At 31.3% G+C, this 21,318-nt stretch overlaps 1 protein-coding gene and 1 long non-coding RNA gene across 3 annotated transcripts in view; one reads left to right on the top strand and one right to left on the bottom strand.

Annotated features, from left to right (window-relative positions):
- The window catches only part of LOC146992981 (uncharacterized), a 249,674-nt gene that overhangs the window by 99,402 nt on the left and 128,954 nt on the right, over positions 1-21,318 (bottom strand). The gene's annotated exons all lie outside the window — the stretch shown is intronic.
- Positions 9,888-21,318, top strand: part of onecut (homeobox protein onecut) — a 359,106-nt gene continuing 347,675 nt past the window's right edge. For both annotated transcript variants that reach the window (XM_085809185.1, XM_085809184.1), the window contains exon 1: positions 9,888-11,325. In XM_085809185.1, coding sequence (XP_085665311.1) covers positions 10,026-11,325 — 1,300 coding nt within the window. In that variant the 5' untranslated portion in view covers positions 9,888-10,025. The remainder of the gene's footprint in view (positions 11,326-21,318) is intronic.

Here is a 21,318-nt window from a genome sequence, read left to right as displayed (position 1 = left end):
CAGCAACAGATTTGTGAACTGTGTTTTAAACAAACATTTCAGACTGAAAAAGTAGACAAAATTCTTCGGCTGCGAATTTAAAAATATTTCTCGGAAAACATGCTACTACCAAAAGGTATTTTCAAAATAGGTGAATATGAAACTTTTGCTTCAAAATCTCTCCAAAAACATTAAATATTTTACAGTATACTAAATTACATCAACGAATTTCTATAACTTTTATTAAAAAAGTAAACGAAGGAAAGTATAGTCAAATTACTGATTAGCCGTTAATATAAACAAAATGAGAAGCCCATTACAAAATAACCCATTACAATCATGTTCTGCTGTAAAGCCTCACTAATAGTTACAAGCTTTAAGAACTGAAGTATTTAAGAAGCAAACACGCTTATGATATTTTATTTCTTACTGAAGTTGACTGAAAGTTTGAATTGTAAACCCACATGATAACTTCTGTGAAGAGTTATTGCCATTTTCTGTAAAACTGCCAAATCCTTGAAATGAAATGTAATAAATTTGTTAACTAATTAAATCATTTCAGTAATGACATTCAAATTTTATGTGACTAATATTTGAAATCCATCAATGCTTTCAAGTAATGATGATAACATATAAGTGCAAATAAATTTTTGCCTTTTATGACGTCTTAAAACAGAGTGGGTAAAAATGATTTAAAATTTTATTTTAAAAGAATATGGGTCATCTAACTGATTTATAGGGATTTTTTTAAAATTTTCTAATAGTTTCCCTTTTCTTTAAATTCTTGTTTTCCACCTACAACTCCCTGCCAGAATGAGATTTTAATATTGGGTTTAGAAGCCGTACTTAATGGGAAGTTTAGTCACTTCCGTAGATCTCAGTAGAGTGTGTTTTGCTTTCGGTCCACGTCGTTGCTTTAAGCCTATCTTACTACGTTCGGCCGTAGATTTATATGCCTGTTAGTATTCGCCGGTGAGAGTTAATTACAGGCCATCTAGGTAGTTATTTTTGCACAGCTTCGGCTAAAGTTTAGCTGGTTGCAAATAGTTTAGTTCCTTATTTTTTATGTTAAATTAAAGCTCAAACGGAGACTTTCCTGTAAGCCCGAAAGGGGCCGACTGTACTATTTCTTTGAGCGAATAAAAGGATATTTTAACCCTTCTTTAGATTTATATTTATAGTTGTAAGAAGACTAGCGAATAGTTGCTAGACTCTTCATTAAAGTTCTGGTAGCGAAGGACACGTAAATCAACTAGAACGTTATAGATTAACTAATTATTATACAATTATATTTATGTATGTAATTTAAGAAATATGGCTTTGCTTCTATTTCTGGGAAATGTTGTGGTTGTTGTTGTTGTCTTGTCCATATATTTTTTGAAAGAATGGTTGCCAGAGCTTCAAGGAGGTTAGACTTATACATTTCTGGGAAATAATGATGGAAAAACACATTAAATGTTTCACATCCCTTATGTCCTTCTTTCTAGAGAAATGCCCGCCATCCCCCCCCAAAAAAAAACACCAGTCAAACTCTTTCTTCTCTAATAATCTAATTCATTCTATACTTTAAGATATTTGTGCAAAAGGGAAAGAAAACTATAGAGAAGTTTCAAAAAAATTATCCTATTTAATGTATGGAATTTGGCCGATTTCCAGTACTTACTTAGAATTATGTAAGCGATCAAATGCGAAACTCATAATAATCATTATATTATTGCTGATTTAAGCACAATAAGCCAAAACATATTTGCGAAAAAAAATCAGTTTTAAATTTTAAATATTTTTATACTTTTTCCTACCGTAGTTATGAAAGGTAACAAATTTACGAATGGTAAAGAAACTTTCAGAGCTTTTGTACCAAATGAAACATAATTTGAAAGGAATTCGTTTTATTCAAAACAGACAATCAAAAACGAAAATATACATCAAAGTTCTTTTCTGTATAAAAAGCTAAGATCTTTTTTGTTTTGCTCAAACACGATTTTCATTAGAATTATTACTTAATATTTTAATTGCATGCATTGTTTATACGTTAAAAATACGTCGCTATGCATATGTTTGGATTTCATCAAGCTGTGCAATTCAAATGACGAGAAACATTTCCCGAAAAATTTCATGCTTTTTTATATATCACATGCATAAAACTGCGAGTGCCCTGCGCTATAGGGGGCTATGAATGGGGATCTTTATTATTTGTGTTTGGTGCCAATCAAAGCGAACCCAGAACCGACTACGACACGCAACTCCTCTGGTTACCATGGGAACCAAACTCTTCTGTGTTTTAAGTCCTTTCACACATACATAATGCGTAGTGAGAAGGGACTCTTTCATACTCTGTTTGAAAGAATATATACATAGAAATTCCCAGAGTTTATGTTGCCGTGACTTTCTATCAAAGGGATTGTCTTTTTCTCTTCCAGTTCTTTCGCAATTCTTTGTAGCTCTCCAATAGATACTAGTTAATATAAATGTCATTCATCTCTATCGGAAAACGAATGTTCTCATAAATAGGTTTTCGCAAACTTAACGTGAGACATACTCAGGAAAACTCCTGTTTTATACGCATGGATGAGATAAACGAGTATTATTTGCCTGCTGGTGACATGTTTGTTACTCAGGCCATCGGATCGAAACAAATCCTGCAGATCTGATTCAGATATGACTCGAATGAGGCGTATGTTGACTCAACCATGTATAAGTAGGATTTTGTCGTTCGGTGAATGAGGTTTTGGTTGAGATTCTGGCATATTTGCATCTTAGATCTGTTTGAATTCTCCCTTGAATCGTACTTTTTTTTAAACTACAACAATAATATACTTTTCTATTGCAATAAAAATTTCAAATTTAAAAACAATCAGTAACTTAAATTAGTCATAAATACAATCGGTAAGGAATAAAAATTGAAAAATACTGAAACAGTCCTTGGATTTTTTTCTTTTATAAATTAGATTGGTCTGAATAATTATGAATCATTTTTCGTTTCTATTTATATTTGCATTTATTTACTATTCTCTTTTAAAATTCAACTCATTTTTAGTATCAAGAGTCTAAAAATTCATCTTTAAATCTATGTAAATAATATTAATTGGTTTCCTCTGGATATATTAATCATTTTACATTTTTTGACCGAAAAAATAAAACCTTGCTCTTTTTTGGATAGTTTTGTAAACTAAAAACGAGGATATATTTTTCTGTATGTCTTAAGACAAATTATATATTTGTATAGTATGCATGTTTTCCATTACATGCTGATTCATGCAATGTATTTTCTCATTTAAGGTTCTAAAATTATAATTTCGCAAATAGTTAATAATTCTAACCCGGTGCATATTTTCATACATTTATATTATAAATTTGTTTCCAGTCACTAAAGGCAGCTTGGATAAGGCAGGTGAACATTAGTAGTTTGACTCGGTTTGAATCCTGGTGAAAGGTCTGGCTGCTCTCGTCTTCCCGTTTTTTTCATATGTGTAACGTGAATGTGAGTATTCTTTAGAAACGTTTCAGGGACGCATATCTTTAGTCAGGCAAATAGCCCTCACATGCGTTTCGATATTCAGCTTAACCGAACCAGTCGAAAAATGTATTACTAGTAAGATGGTATAAATTATTAGTTATTTGCGTCCGAAACATGACCTTCCACCATTTCCATGTTTCAAACAACAACGAGGTTTAAGTAAAGTATCACTTTACACTTCAGGTTATCCGTTTGCAAGGAAAATCTAATTCGTTGTTCCCATACATAGAAAAGTCTGTAATACAAAATTCTGGATTATATTTTATTAGATGCAAATGGCCGCGCGTAAAATGTTTTTTTCTTTTCTAAATTTATGCGAATATAATCAAATTTTTGCCCTTTTATTACTTTATTAAAAATTACATTTATTGGGTAGTTGAACAACATGGTTTTCAAATAAAGGAAACAGAGTGCTTATAATATATTTAAAATAATTCCTTGAAACGAATACCATAATTCAAGTTTCTTTTGCGCTATGTCTATAACACCAAAACATCTAAATTAATTTTAATATGCATGTACATTCCCTTTATATTTAGCTGTCAGTAAACAATACTCCTTAAACTGAATAATATGTTTTGGTTCATATATGCAACAGTATGTTATACTGATTGCTACAGAACTGTTATAGGCTTTAAGTAAAGTATCACTTACGGTTGCCTATAAATTGTTATGGACTTCAAGTACTACTTCCTGTTGTCCAGTTTTACCCAAAATTTAATCAATGCTTTACATGAATACAGAAAGTTTAAATACGGAAAGCAGAAATTTTTGAAAGTTTGATATAAGAGTTATCGTGGACGAAAACGTAGTCGCACACGTACACTCAGACAGATAGACATGATTGTAAAAATAAAAAAATGCGTTGTGGAGATTCTAATTAGTTCTTATTCACTGAAAACTCACTATCGAATTACTAGACCGAAAACATTAGCTCCCGTACCTATGTATATAGGTTGGTGGGAGGCAAAAAGTTAAAAACCTTCAAAATTCATGATTAAATGTGTGAAGTTTTCTGTTTCACTTATTACGAGTAAGTATTTAGTGCAGCGTAACTGACTAACTAATTTCTAATTTAGTGCAGCGTAACTGACTAACTAAATTAGACTAAGTGCAGCGTAACTGACTAACTAAATTAGACTTAGTGCAGCGTAACTGACTGACTAACTAAGCGTAACTAAGAAATGTTAACGTACCTTATACTAAGAGCTGAATTAATTACAGATAAGAGAAAGTGTTTTGATCGTAAAAAATGGGAAACAATAAAGTCTTTTTGCTTTGTTGCTTTAATAAGATTATAGTCTTTCCCCTATTTTCCATTTACTTATATACAGGCAATGAATTGGATGATAAATTTTGTTACATTTACTATTTTATGCGTATTTCGCTTTATTTTTGTGCAAGCTGAAAACATTAACCATTTGATAGACTTCTAATTATATCACAGATTATACTTTTCCCGGGCTATAAAGGGTAGAACAGCTAAAATATCATTACCGGCAATGATAGTGATAACTAGAATTATAGCATTTTAATAAAATATTTAAATATAGAATTAATATTGAAAACAGTGTTTAAAATTAAGAAACTGCGAATACGAATAATGCTCCTGTTAGACGACTCTGTAAAGGACATAAAATATTACATGAGATCCATATATTACATTATGCATAGAAAGTTTTTTTAAACTTGAAGACTTTGGTACTTAATTAGTCTTCATAAGTGACCCATCGAATAGTTGAGACCGCGAAAAACTGGATGTTTCTACCCAGGCGGATGGGTTTGGGTTATTTAATTATGGCAAAGCACACGAGTGCTATCTGCCTAAAGGGAGGGATGCCTTCGTGGAGGACTTTCTAAGGGAAACTGGCTCATATACATGGGAAATGCATCGTTATACATGGGGAAAACCACGAAAACGCCCATGCATCCAGCCCGTTCGCGGGATTCGAACCTTGGACCGAACTACCAGTGTTTAGCGTCTTTACCGCTCGGCCACTGGTGGGCCCTCCAGGCGGATGGGCTGGATGCATGGCTAATTTCTTTGATTTTCCCCAAATGTAATGTTAATGCGAACTATTTTCTTCTAGAAAGTCGTTTACGAAAGAATACCTTCCCTTCGACAGACAGCCCTCGCCAGTTTTGCCATACTCAAATAACCTAACCTTATTAGCAGCTGCTAAACACGAATGCACGGAAATTTCAGTAGAATTATTTATATTTCATTAGTCTGAGCAAGAATCGGGCAAAACGTAAGTGTAAGAAATAAGAAAAGAAATTTTAACTTGATTATTTAAAATCTAACTTAATTATTTTGAGATTGCATGTATAAATTTTTGTAATAGTCATTGAAATATATGATAAACGTAAAATAAATATGAAGTTGTTATGAAATAGCAAATATTCGAGATCGAATTTCTGAAAAAATCAAAGAAATTTACTTTTTTTCTGCACTTATTACTAAGCACTTTATTCGATTAAACGTAGGCATTTAAAAATATGTAACAAAAGACTGTTATTTTTTTTTTCAGAATGAAAGCATAGTTGATAGATCACTTTAGTATGAAGCAAATTCACCAAACAGTGGGTTTTAGATTTTGCAAGCGACAGTTCGAATAAGCTATGAAAAATGAAACTAAAACATTCGTAAATTGGAGCGGCATATGAAAACCATCACCTTTTGGAGATGCAACGTGATATTGTGAAAAAACTAACATGAAATATGGAAGCTCTTAAAAATGAGATTGCACTATGTATCAAATATTCCAGTATTTCGTTTTTCTAAGTGGGTTTATTATGAATGCTAACATCAGTGAATATGAAAACAGGAAATTCCAGCAAAGAAACTCATTTCACGCACTTTTAAATTTTAATGAAAATTAGATAAAACGAATAAAGTTGCGGGTAAATTACAGAGGGCAATATCTATATTTTTAACTTTAAGAAAAGATGACATTTTTAGCACTGATATCCAAACACGCTCAATAAAAATTACATTTAGACAACTTAAAAGCTTATTTTTTTTTCTTTGGGAGAAAATTCATCTTATGTCTGATTATGAATCATCTGAAGTACAGCATAAAGCAATTCATATTTTACACCTATTTTATATGGTTGTGATTTTCAACGAAAAACTTACTACACAATTATAATAAATTAATTTAGAAAAATGTAAAAAACTTATAAATATGCAAGTTGTTAAGAAATCGTAAAAGTTGCTTTGTAAACATCACGCTCGTTTTAAATCGACGATTTTCGTCCCACTATCACGAAGAAGGAAGTCAAATACATCAAAAGAAGCCATCGTAGTTGAGAAAGGCGTCAAATGAAATACCTAATAACAAGGTTACTGCTCAGAATGTTAAATTAACTGTTTCGCAAAACATGCTTCTACTTTTGAGCGCAATTTCCTAGCATTCTCACTGCTTGTGACGTAGGAGGGCAAAGCACTGTTAGATTCCCCGCATCCACTCACTACGGATCAGTGTATCGATCCTTTTATTCTTAATACGTAGTGAATATCGGAAATTCGTCTGCTAGCCTCTTCCCCGCATGGCAGGGCAAAGCATGCTGCCTTTGTTTACATTTGTGCTGTCACACCTGTCGTCTTCGTCTCCGTCGCGCTCGCGGTTACGTTTTCTGATATCGGCTCACCAAATTCTAAGCAACGTTATTCGATCGCTTTATAGTTGTATCGAGGAAGAGAGACATTCATTTCTCTGTCAAAATTTTCATCACTTCCCACCTATCATGTCACCTTCTCATCATTTTCCCCGTTGGTGATGGATAAAATTTAATGGGTGTTATTAAATGTCCTAAAATTTTATTTTAAGAAAATATTTGTGTCTCAAACTGGATTTTTGAAATATCACAGTACGTTTGAGTTGTTGAGCAACGCTCAAGTGCATTTTTGCAACTTAATTTTTTAACTTTTAAATATGTTAATGTATAGAAGGCGTTTTAGGCTACAAAGACAGAACCTATGCGTGTATTTTATTCCTATATATCAGATTTCTTAAGCAGAAATGTTTACAATCACATTGACGTTGATCATTTTAAGAATGAGCTTTTGTTTCGCTAGCAATTTTGAAACAGGATAGGCTCAATATATCATAACAAGAAGTAGGGGGATGAAGCAATTTTGTTATGCCATAAAATTTCCATTAAAATAGAAACTTAATTATCTCACATAATGTAAGTAGCAACTTCCTAATGTAAATAACTTTAAGACGGTATATGGTCTTGATAATTTAATAGTACTATTATATTCTCTTAAAATTTCTCGATTATCAATTCGATGAAATCTGCTTCTTTCCTTTTAAATTGATTTTATCTAACTTGAAAAGAATCTGCTAAGCTTTTGAGGCTATTAAAAAGATAATCAAAGTTTATTAACAATTTTGAAAGAGTTAAATTTTTTATGGTTAGGGCTAAACCTAGAACTACATATTCTTTTTGCTTTCAAAACATTTCGCTTTAAAAATTACTTAAATCATTTTAATTAAAACATTTAACACCTTAAATTTATACCTGAAATGCATTTTAGGAACTATTTTTAAAATGACATTATGAGGTGTGGAATATCATTATTACTAATTACTACAGCTACAAAAAGATCACGTTCTTGCCTATAAATTATATTAATTTCCCTTCGGTTATGCATTTTAGACTTGTGATTTGCTATTATAAATGTAATAATCCATTATTAAATGCGAACCATCTGCTAAGAATTTTAATTATTTGACAAAGCTCCATTTCTTAGCGTATATATTGCATAACTCAAGCAAAACATCAAAATATGCCAAATACATTTTCTCCTCAACAAAAAAAAAAAAAAAAAAAAAAAAAAAAAATTAAATTTTATTTCTCCTGTAATAGAATGCTAAAAAATTCTCGTTCAATATATAATAGCAATTAATGTTTCATTGTTAATTATAAAGCGATGACACTACATCTGTAGTTCATGTAACCACTTTTCCTTCTGACAAAATTCCAGTATTTTAAAACATTTCTATTAATCGACATCATTACAAGTTTTAACTTATTGTTCTAACTTTTAACGTGAAAACAAAACAAAAAAAGTTTTGAATTGCATGCAATTTCAATGCAACAAAGTACGAAAGTTTCATGCTTTTAATACTGTTTAGTTTAATTTGATTTTGTAACATTCTGATACAAATTATATAGGTAAAGAAATAGGTCTCAAACTTTTTACAAATTACAAGATTATGTTTATGTCATATACTTAATGTATTTGAAATTATAATTTCCAAAACACTTGCATACATTAAGATTGTTTCTGATTAAATAGGATTGTATTATCTAAATTTCAAAAAAAAAAAAAAATAAATAAATATCAGAATGAAACAATTGCATAAATTAGTCATGTAAACCTTTTACAAGTATTTTCAGAGCAAAACGTTTCTTAGCTAAATAAGAAATACTTTAGTTATATATTATGAGAAATGAATGCTTGAATATTTTTTTTAAAACCGTTGTGAAATAAAGACATTTCGTTACAACATTGAGATTTCATTCAATTTAATTTTACAGAAGCATGACTCTCCTTTAAACCATAAGATGTATTTATGAAAAAAACGTTATATTAATAAAACTAGCTGTTATATTCATAACAATTATGTATTAATATAACAGCAACATTACTTAATATAGTATAATAATATTAACCGTTATATTAATAACAATATAATAATATTAATAACAATTAAAATACTATTAACATTAATTTTTGCGTTAATAAAGGAAACATATTCGTGTATAGACTCTGTAATTTTCACCGGTGAAATTTTAATAGGAAAGTAAACCGTCTTACAAAACTTGAATTGCCATCCTCTCCCGCAATATTCTTTTCATAATGTATGACAGATAAATCCACATATAGTGCGAAATATAAAGGCATATAAACGTTTTTAAGTGTTGACAATTATGCTTTCAAATTCTACTACCTACGCAAGGCCAACTCCGAATTAAATGTTGTATTCTCTGAAATGAAAATAAAATTTATGTTATTTTTCGTAAATGAGAGAAAAGTAACAATTTCGCTGCAAACTGATGTAATGGAAAATAGTTAAACGGATCGGAGAGAAATATATGAGAGAATAGAAAGAGTTTTCGCTCTGAGCTTTGGAGGTAAAGCAATCGTGCTGCAAGAGGGCAGTAGCTTTTTGCATGGTAAAAAAGAAATAGGGTTCGTAGACAAAGGGAATGGGGAACGGAAGGGGGTGGCTAGGAGGGAATAATAATGAAACGGAGGAAACAAAAAATAAAAAAGGGGGAACTCCGAAGTCGTATCAGCGCATGCTCAGCGGAGTATGTCGGAGCGTGCGCCTGGGAGGGTGCGCAGTTGCTGCCCTTCGAGCAAGTGTGCAAATATGGCGGCGAGCTCCTGGCGTCTGTGGTGCGTGCGGCGTGGATAATCGCTCCGAACCCGGTTTTCCAGAGCGAAAACGCGATTCTTGTTGTGTTCTGATGAACGGGCAGTTCATGAGGAGTGCGGACTAGGCAGTCAATGAATGCGGATATGGCCGAGATTGTTAGCCACGATCGTATCTCCAGGGTTGTCGTGGTGTCCGTGGAACAGGAGAACAGCGGAGGTGGCGCCCCCCCGCTCGATGCCGTGGTCCCACGGACGACGGACTCCGACGACGAGGAAGACGCAAACTCCGTCGTCGACAACGTGGAGCCTTCCGTGGATTTGCTCTCCCGCTCCGACTCCGAGGAGGTCAGCGGCAACATGATCGAGGCGGCCGACTTCAGGGCCTTGTCCGAAGGTCCGGCGTACGCGAGTCTGAACGGCCGACTCAGCCCCGGCTTCTCGACGGCCTCCAGTTACGCTACGCTAACTCCTTTACAACCCTTACCCCCCATCTCAACCATGTCAGATAAGTTCTCGCACTATGCCCACCATGGCAATGTCAGCGGGAGCTTTACCTTGATGCAAAATAACCTTGGAATGAATTTCCAGTATGACAAGCTGGGCTCCATGAGTGTCATGAACATGAGTCCCACACTCGGAGTAACACATGCGTCCGCTGTGTCCATGCTGGCCGCTAATGGACTGAGTTCTCAGTCTATCCCGTCACCTCCTTACTCCCAGAACGGAATTCATACCCCAGAAAAATCGCTCAGTCCGACGGGATTTGAGTACTCTCATCGTGAGCTGGAATCTCCTCACAGCCCAGCTTTGCACACGCCCACCTCAATGATACAAACTTTGAATGGCCTTAACGTCCCCGGCAGCCCGCCGCCCGCCCAAATGCAAGCCCCAAGTCCCCCGAGCAAGCCTTCCCCGGGGCCCATGACCGTGCCGGTGGTCAGTTTGGCCCCTTCGGCTCTCAACGTTGCTCTGTCCCTCGCATCGGCCATCCCAGTGCACGTGACTGTCCAGCCGGCGGCTACAATTGTCAGCACGCCGCCTCAGCCCCAGCAAGTTGTCGTAGCTGCCCCTGTGGTTCAACAACAGCAGCAACCCCAAACTCAGCAACAGCCTCAACAAACACCCCCTAATAAGACCGTTATGGTTGCAACAGCGGTGTCTCCATCATCTGCAAAGAGTAGTGGGGACGAAGTTGAAGAAATAAACACAAAAGAGCTGGCGCAGAGGATTAGTGCTGAACTCAAACGTTACAGCATACCCCAGGCGATTTTCGCCCAAAGGGTACTGTGCAGGTCCCAAGGCACTCTCTCTGACCTGCTGCGAAATCCAAAGCCTTGGAGCAAATTGAAATCAGGAAGGGAAACTTTTCGAAGGATGTACAAGTGGCTCGAAGAACCGGAGTTTCAACGAATGTCTGCCCTCAGATTAGCAGGTAAAGTACAATATCAATTTTTTCGCATTTCATAGACATTTATATTTTTATGCATCTTAGGATATCATAAATATATAGGAAGAAAATTCTATAAAAACTCTCCTCTTCTTCCTTCTTGACGTAACACTTGCTTCATTTATATTAGTAATACACACTTTCTTCTTCTTTTTGAAAGTTTATTTCTGTGTTTGGGACTGAATTTTTTAAACATATTGAAACACTTAAAATATATGCTGTATATTCAAAACATTACTTTTTCACTATTTATTCCAAGAACCTAAATCAACAGTATGAATCAAAGCATTTAAGTAGAGTAGAAATTTGTCAACACAATTATTGCGACAAAAAAATTTGATCTGTTATTAATTATTAAAGATTCAAGCTCTAAACGTTGTACATTATATTATCTAAAAGCTAAAGTGCAATTTTTATTCCACGGTATGCATTTTTTAAGTAAACGACATCCTTTCTTACCTTTAAAAATTGCTTTTAATATATATTCGAACCGGTGTATGGTCTTAATATTGGATACTGCCAGTCAGAAGTCTCCGATGAAAGATATGTAATATACCGTGACTTTAAACACTCATACCATGTATATCTTATACCCTATAAATGTGTGTTTCTTGTTACTAAATATACTTAAATTTTATTTTTATTAATGATTGTGTGATAATTTATATTTAAATATGAAGCATCTATTCCTTAGAAAAGAAATACTTTAATTAATTTAGATCATGCTAAATTATATCAAAATCTGTATATAATTCACTACAAATAAAGACAATACATAATTTCTATTACATATTAAGAAAAGCTGGTAGCTATATTTTTGAAGACTTTTGATTCATGCGTGTTTCACGCACAGTGAACAACAGCATGTCAATAAAGAAAACTACACCATTCATATAAGATAAGCAGTTCGATACTAATTTAATAACTTAAGTAATATTTTTTGTAGAAATAAATGAAGGGAAAAATTCGAATCGTGATTTAAAAAAAATTTTTGTTTGTTTAGAAAAACAAATATTTTTATTTGAAATTTAGTAAATTTTTTTCACGTAAATTACTCAGTTTTTAAAGATATTCATATGTAATGAAATGAAATAAAATATCAAATAGATAACAAATGTACTATCATACGTTGCTTACATAGTATTTAGATCATTTATTATCATGTAAAAACGTTGTTTAAATTCAAATCAACAAACGCGTTTCTGTTTCCTCTTTCTGTACATCCAGCTTCACTGTACATAAAGTCAGTGTGCGGTGAAACTACATTTTAGTTTCCCTCTTTAAGGATTTCGTGTGGGGGATTTCGATAAAAATGTTCGCAAAAGAGATAGAATATAAATGTAGCATTCATCATAATTATATTATAAGTGTATGTGTAGCTTTGGCAAGCGCTAGTATTATTAGGAGCTTCATTTATTAGGCTCTGAATAACAGAACGTTACAGTGTATATTTTATTCGACTCAATGCATAAAAATTTCGTATCGCTTGAAGCAGAAAATAAGTACGGGATAAGTGATTTTCTTACAAAAGAAGATATTAAAGTATTACAATAAAACCGCAAATGTTTTATTCTTTCAGAAAAAAAATTGACAAAAATTTATTGTTATAATAGTCACAAAGTAATTTTTAGAACGGTATTTTGTTTGACGTTTTGAAGATGCTATAATATCACACGCGTTAAAATTCGATACTTTATTGTTAAGGAAGGAAAAGCAGCATTTTGCATTGCAAAATTTATATAATACGGGTTTTGAATTAATTATGCTCAACATAGCGAATAAGTCTTCAGTTAAATTTACAAACTGTGCTGAGAATTAAAAAAAAAAAAAAAAGGCGTATTATATCAGAATTTAAAATTATTTCTAAGTTTCAAAAGAAACATATCCGTTGTTAAATTTTGTTTTAAGTAAATTGTAAAAAATAGTGATTTCACAAAATTTTTGTTTAAAGGTGCACAAAATAAGCTTCAAATTCAAAAATTAAAAAAGTGCTTTTGACGAAACAGTCATTTTTTGTAACTATGTTAATTTCTTCCCCCAACGCTTTTCGAATTATTATATTTTTGTTAATAAAAGTTGTTACGTAACGCATATTACTTCTATTTTCAAATGTCAAGTGAAGTATGGATTAATAAGAATGAAAACCTAAAGCAATATTTCAATTAAAGAACAGCCACTAGAATGTACATCTACCTATAATTTCCTTATACAGAATCTACCCAATACATATTTATCTAGAATTTCCCAGAAAAAACGTTTCTGAAATACCGTGAGAGTAAAATACGATAACGGGTAGTAATTGATTTGGGAAATATTTATGGAATACCGTATAGTTTAAGCATTTTACCATGCGATGAAAAATTAAATACCATAATATGATGATAATTTAAGAAGTTAGTTTAGACTAGCATTCTTGAAATAAAAAAGCAGCATAAATAAAAATAATTTAATTTTTAATATATAGTTACTTCATTTTTATCGTGCCACTTACATAAATCTTGGTTTATTATATGCTTACTTGGTTTTAAGTTCTTGATCTTCATAGCTGCATGTTTTTTTTTTTTCAAAAACCTCACATTTTGTTTTATCAGAAACATATTTCTTGAAACGCAGATCTGATTTTCTAAATATAAATAAGCACTTGCTACTCTTAAAAAATTTATTAATATTCTCACTCATACTTAGAAAGAACATTTTAAAGAGCTGTTTCAAGGTAACTGCGAAATTTTCATATAATTAAAATTCATTTAAAAATTACATTGTTAGGAAGGCTTTACGCGTTTTTCACCTGTTACTGTATGATATTTTTATAGCAAGCTAATGAACATGTCGTATGTGTTCACCTAAATAAATTTAGTTCCTAAAAACATGTAGTTTGAAATATGAAAACATATATAAACTTGTTTTCGAAATATAAATACATAAAAATGTATATATAAAAACTTGAATAAATAACTGCAAATTTAAATTAGCAGGTCTTCAAAAGCAAAAAAAGCAATCTGGCTAACTGAATCTCAGATAATAAGAATTGTACTATATTTATATTTTCTTTTATATTATTGAACTTGTTTGAGGAGGCCACATTTAAAGCTCCTAAGTTAATGGCTCGTACTGCGCGTAATTATATTGTGTTATTTTAACTGCAGTAGCAGACGTATGCCTAATTTAGACAAATTAAAATGTGACTGAAATCCCTAACAATGATGTATTGTACAAAAGAGCAAATATTTTGAGGTAGTTGAAAATTAATGTGCTATAATTTCTTTACAAGCGCAGATGCTTCTCGCCTAAAAAATGTAATATTCTGATGTGGTTGTTGTCTTCTCTATGTATTTCATGAAAGAATGGTTACTAGTGCTTCACGGAGGTTGGACTTCTACTTTCAATCCAGTTTTGAGGTAGAGCATCCCGGGGGTGGTCCGAGGGTCTCTGACCCCTCTCACCTACCACCGAACCACAGAAGAGGACTTTTGGATCGGCATATATTTAGAGTGCCCCCATGACGCAAAGACACTATACATTTATAGACACATATTCTTATCCCGAATCCAAACCCGGGCCTTAGGTACCGCAGTAGGCTCCTCTATCCACTATACCGTGTGGGCGGCAATATTCTGATAACTTTCCAATACGAATTAGAGATTTTTTACATTTTTTAAATTCAAAAGCAAGTACAGGAAAAAGGCAAAACACTCCATTTTTTTCATTAGTTTTCGGCTTATCTGTTAATATAAGGACATTCATAACAGTTTCATGAAGCTTTACATCAATATTTCATTACTCTAATTTTTTATTTGTCAGTAAGCGCAGGAGAAATAGTTACATTTATAAGCCCTAAGTTTTATTTAACAACAATTGATATTTAAAGTTTTAAATAAATTAAGTGATACACTTTAAAGAAACCTTCATTAACATCCTATTCTTAAGATAATACATAATACAGGACAGGTATAGCCGTTCAAGTCCAAAATAAATGTATGATTAGCACCAAAGGAAACTGTACTAGTTATTTACAAATCTTTCAGCTTTTAAAGTACTATGTTTAAAGCATTTAATTTACCTCTTAGTTAAGTCACTGGATAATTATTTCCTATCAATATGTGTTCGTATAGCTCTCTCAACTTTCTCGCTGGGACAAATAATAAATGTACAGCATTTAAAATTTAATGTACCATGAAAATATTTATGCTTTTGACAAATAATTGTTTTCATATTTCTTGTACAATAAGTAACATTAAGTACACAATAAGTAATATAATAAGTAGAATTTCTCTAAGTGGCATATTGCTACACTAACATTTTACATTTAGATTTAATACAAAAAGTTAATACCCAAATGTGATAAAATTTTCAAAATATTTAAGATTCCAGTTAAGAGCTTTCTTTAGCATTCTTTGTGCAATAGGCTCTATTTTAATTAAAATAAATAGCAATATATTATAAAATAATCTTTTTACATTTTCTTTACTATGATATGTTGAAAAATGATATAATGAAACACAATTTTTGGGGGAGGGGAACAAAAGTATTTTTCCCTAGTTGTTATGCAGTTAATAGAACCACAATTTTTACTTTTAATCAAGAATTACGACAAATTTGGGACATAAGAAGACTCTAAATCGAAGGTCACCTACCATCATTAAGGTTAGATATCTATAAAAGAATGGTAGCCACACCTGTTTTGCATTACGTGACGGAGCTCCAAAATGTCAAAAGTGAAGCTTCGTTTTTTGCTGCTGAACATCCTAAGCAGATTATCCTTGAATATTTGACACTTTTATCTTGAGAATGAATGAATTAGATGTCTCATCGCTTTTTTGTACTTCTTATACCTCTGGCGTGATTATCATCATATTTAAATGTACTACCTTTCCTGAGAGATACCCATATTAGTATCAACCGCTAAAGCGTCATCTCGCTAATTAAATGATAAATGTATAGCATTTAAAATTTCTTTACTATGCAGTAACTTAACAGTTTCTAATAGTATCTAATAGTGTCTAATAGTAAACTTAACAGTTTCTAACAGAAACTGTTAATACTGAAAAAGTCGCTGGTAAAATAAGGAGTTAGGGTACTATAGTTTTAGTTTTGTCTTGTAAAAGAATTCGAAGCCAGAGACATATGTTTTATCTATATAGAAGAAATTTTTCTGCATTTTCGTCAAGCATATATTTTCATAACTAGTTTTATTATCAAATCTCATAATAGTTTTGCTTTTCTTCACAAAATCTACTTTTTTAGTATTCAAACGCTATTTAATGTATTTAAATGCTTAAGAATTACAAAATCCTTGTTTTAATGTTATTACAAACCTGTTTTCCCTAACCCCTGTTCTTTTCATTATGAAAGTGTTAACGTATCAGATAATTATAGTCGGAATGTATTACTTAGCTTTAAAAATTGGTATTTTGCTATTAGTCGTATACCCGAGCCATATTGAACCAGACAGTATTCCTTAACTCTGAGGAAATTCTTTCGACAGTGTGTAGGATATTCAGTTTTTTAGAATAAATGAATCATAATATCTATAATAGTTCGATTTAAGCTTTGGATTTTCTTATTGTTTTCTGGTGATGATATCTTTGTTAAAATATTGTTACAATAGCTTTTGCTTGTTGAACAGGTTAGAAAGAGTTCATTGAAGGTTTTTTTTTATTTTTTATTTTATGTAATTTAATGAAATTGCGAGTTTTAGGCATGGAGTGTCTTATGAAAATTTTTAAACGTTTATTACTATAAATATACTACAGAATATCTATAAATAACAATACGATTTCATACTCTTTTTATTCACACAATACGAAAATTATCTGAATAAGATTTTTCATGTCAAGATTAAAAAAACTAAGCTGATTCATATATCTAAATAATTTACGCACAGAAGTCTGTAAAAGTGAAAATTGAATTCAATCAGGATTCGAAATTTAGTATTTAATCTTACGCTTACTTACTTTCTTTTCGTTTTAATATACGTTTGTGATTTTTATTTAATAAACACCTTCTGTAAGAAGAAATTAGCTTCCACAGCCAATAAATAAAATTAAAGATAAGAAGATTCTAAATGGCTTTACAGTTTTAGATTTTAGTTTCAAATCTGTAACCATCCAAATTTGATGTTCTAAGTAGTAACCACTTGAAAAGTTCTATTTAAAGCAGAGGGTGGTTAAGAATTTTTATTTTTTCTCACATTTATACTTTTCCAAACTTTTATTACATATTCCTTATTATCCTTTTACTAAAAAAAATTTCCAGGTTTAATAGTTAATCCGATAACAATATTTTCACGTTTCACTACAAATAAATATAAGAAAATATTAATAACCTAAACAATCTTTCCTAGGTTGGATAATCTTTTTAATAATGTTTCTTTAAAATTTCTTGTGTTAGTTTCTTAAAATTCGTTCCTTATGTGTGCATATATATATGTATATGTATATATGTAGTTAATTGTAAAGTAAAATTAATGAATAATTTTAAATTAAAATATTGGTGAAGATCTCTGTCACCTTTTTTTTTTTTTTTTTTTTTTTGTTTATTTTTTATAAGTTATTTTTATTCCTCTTTTAGTTATCCATTATATATGTATATATAATATATAATGGATCACAAACATACATATGTATATATAATGGATCACAAAAAACGGAATATTACATTATTATATATATGTATATATAATGAATAACAAAAAGGAGGTATATTTCTCTTCTTTTTGTTATTCATTTTATGTATATTCATTATATATATATATATATGAGTAAACAAGTAATTATGAGTAATTTAAAAAGCCGAATACTTGCGCTAGAAATCTGCGCTAGAACTTATACTTAAAATACTAACTAAATTATTACAATAATTCATCGCATTAATGTATTTAAAAAAATTTTCTAATTAATGTAATAAAAATTTTTTCGCGTGTATTTAAAAAAATTTTCTAATAATGAATTACACACACACACACATATATATATATATAATAAATAAATACAAAGTAAAAAGTGTTGTAAAATAAAAGTAAAGCATTTAGATTCATTCCGTATTCAACAAGTGACACACCTTTAGAAATAAAATCGAGAAACACAGTAAATAATTGCATGAAAAGGTGCAAATACAATGTATACCAAAAAGGAAAATTCTATAAGAAAAACAAAAAGGTAACATTCTTCGCCAATATATCCGTCAGGAGGTTGGTGTAACTAAAGAGATAAATGAATCAGCCTGTTTATGACCTGTTAATGACACAAATTTATTCATTAACCATAAAAATAACTATAAAAATTTAACTGTCATGTATATATATCGAATTTCAAGAAGAAAAGACTTCTTGAGAAAGAATTTCTGTGTTGCATTTAAATAAAATTTCAAAATGATACTTGTAAGAAGAATCTTTTTTACAGTGAAGTGATGGACGCATAACTTTGATCCATAAAATTATATCTTGTCAGAGCAACGAGTCTACACTTTCTTCCAATATACAGCGGCATTAAATTATAAAAAAAAAATATATTTATTTTTTAAAAGGTCTGCTTGCCTTAAGCATGGATTGGATGATTAATTAATTAATGATGGCGGTGTAATCGAGGACTACCTATTAAAAGTGAGATGTCTCGTGAAAAAGTTTTCGAACAGAAATTGCATTAATATTGGCATTAAACAAAGGAAAAGCCACGTGATTAATATGAAACGGAACAATGTTTCCAAACTTGATATCCAATTATACTTAGAAAACTATAGGACGAAAGACTCTGAAGCCTCAGTTTTCTTTCTCATTATAATGTTAGATCTAAAAATATTCTCCAAAAGTAACTTCTTCCAAAAGTAACTTCTTTCTTTAGAGAAGAGATCTTCTTCCCGTATTATGCTATATTATATAATTACGAAGCTAAATGTCGTTCAGATCCCGTTACTGAAGTTTCGGTTTCGAACCTTGAGTAAGGAAAAATAGCTTGACGCAGCAAGAATGTCTAGTCGCATGCCACGACTTTACATAATTATTGTTGTCATAAAAACAGGCATGAAATTTTTTATGAGGTTTGTATAAAATTGTCACGTAAATCGAATGTTGTCTACCTGTTAATCTGTTACTAGCTCATTGCATTATTGCTATTATTGATGTTTGTTAATTATATAGGTTAGTTTTTAGATAAAACTATTTTTATAAGTTTCCTCTAACATGTAAATACATTCGGATAAATCTCGGTGATATCTCTGATATTGTCTATGTAACTAATAACGTAGATGAGAAATATCTGGGTAACGCATGCATATATCTGGGCTGTAAAAAACCTCATTTTATTCTAACCAATTATTTTTAGTCTTATATACCTTTCTTTCCTTTCTTATTTCAGTTTCCTGCCAAAGTATAAATTTTAACGAAGTTGTATGCCAATCTAAGTGAGTTTGGAATCAGTATCTAAGCAGCTGTTTAAAGAGTTGTAGTAGAAGAAAGTTAGTTCCAAATTTATGCCCCGTGTTTGAAGTACCTTTGTACGTGAATAGTTGGTACTTAGCCACTCTCTTTTGATTATATTGATACTCTAGGTTTGGCTTCTCTGTGTGCAGGCGATTTAGTGGCTTAGATGAATAAGGAGTCAGTCGTGTAGCCCATCTTACTTTATTGTGATTTTACATCTTATTTTTATGTTAAGTTACTTAGCCACAAGTGGCGGTAGACTGTGAGCACCGTGCGAGTGCATTTTCTCTGAACTTCAAATAACAAGTTTATTTAAGCCGCCTTTTACAATCATCTGTTCTTCCAAGACCTAGTGAGAATTCCCTACTTAATCTTTTCATTTATGGTCTGCAGTGTATGATTCCAAAACATACTAGAAGACTCTACAGGGTATGTAATGCAATAAATGAGAAGCAGAAAAAAAGCACAAAGTGAAGCCCTTTGTGAGCTAATAGGCTACCTACCTCGTTTAATGAAAGATCTAGACCTGAAATCGATACAAGAAAATCTGAAGTGTTTTGGCAAAAAATCAGAATTTTTGAAACTACTCTGCTGAGGAAGGAAGCGGAAAACTTGTCAGTTGCTTTTTATTTATTTATTTATCTCAGTTTTCATTTTTTCTGCTGCAGTAGCTTTTTTTTTCTATGGCCTTGAAAATATATTTCCTGAGTTTGTTTTTAATTTTAATTCAGTTACTATGCTTTAATATTTTTTTCATTCTTAATTGTTTACTTCCCCATTTTGCCATATTGTGCACTTTGTGGAATTTATTTTATTTTATTGAATTTTTCACACTATTTATGTATTTTTTATTTTTTCTTCTACAGTTGAGTTATTAAAAAAAGCAAATTAATTACTATAATATTGGTGTATTTTATATGGATGCATACATAACATTTTGTGCATTAAGTGAAATGCAAAACAAAATATTCCTAATGTGAGACTTTCATAAGTTTTTCCGAAAGATCATTATCCTCTTCAATAGGGTTATCTCTATCCTGTTCAATAGGGTTGTTTTTAGAATACCTTAGAAACCATAGTATTAACATCATAAAATATTCGATCTAAAATGTGACATAATGTTTACTTATTATATTAATTTAAAAGTAAGCCATGGGAGTTTATGAAAACTAAGAGTATATTCAAATGAATTAACTTCTTTTAATATTAATTTTAAAAATAAATTCTAAAAAAAAGTCATAATACTTTATGAATTCTAAAAACTGTCATAATACTTTATTAACGGTTTGTTTTCACATTTTCCTCTTTCACTAGAAATAAAAGACAAATATGTGCTTCTCAACTCAAATCTAAAAAATAGACTATACGACTAAGGACTCTGAGGCCTCAGTTTCTCACCAGAAGAAAAATACAAATATTTGTTTCTCAACTCAAAACTAAATAACGGACTTTAAAATAACAACATTGTGATCTAATGTAACGAGAATCTAAATTCCAAGAAGTGAAAAACATTGCTTAAATCTAGCTAAAATTTTTCAAATACCTTCTTAAAGAATATAAGA

The sequence above is a fragment of the Stegodyphus dumicola genome, chromosome X2 (genome assembly GCF_044657685.1).
Source record: "Stegodyphus dumicola isolate Sdum_Otavi_A_Nest chromosome X2, ASM4465768v1".
Lineage (NCBI taxonomy): Eukaryota > Metazoa > Arthropoda > Arachnida > Araneae > Eresidae > Stegodyphus > Stegodyphus dumicola.
The sequence above is the reverse complement of the archived record's forward strand: the minus strand, read 5'-3'. Positions and strand labels throughout refer to the sequence as shown.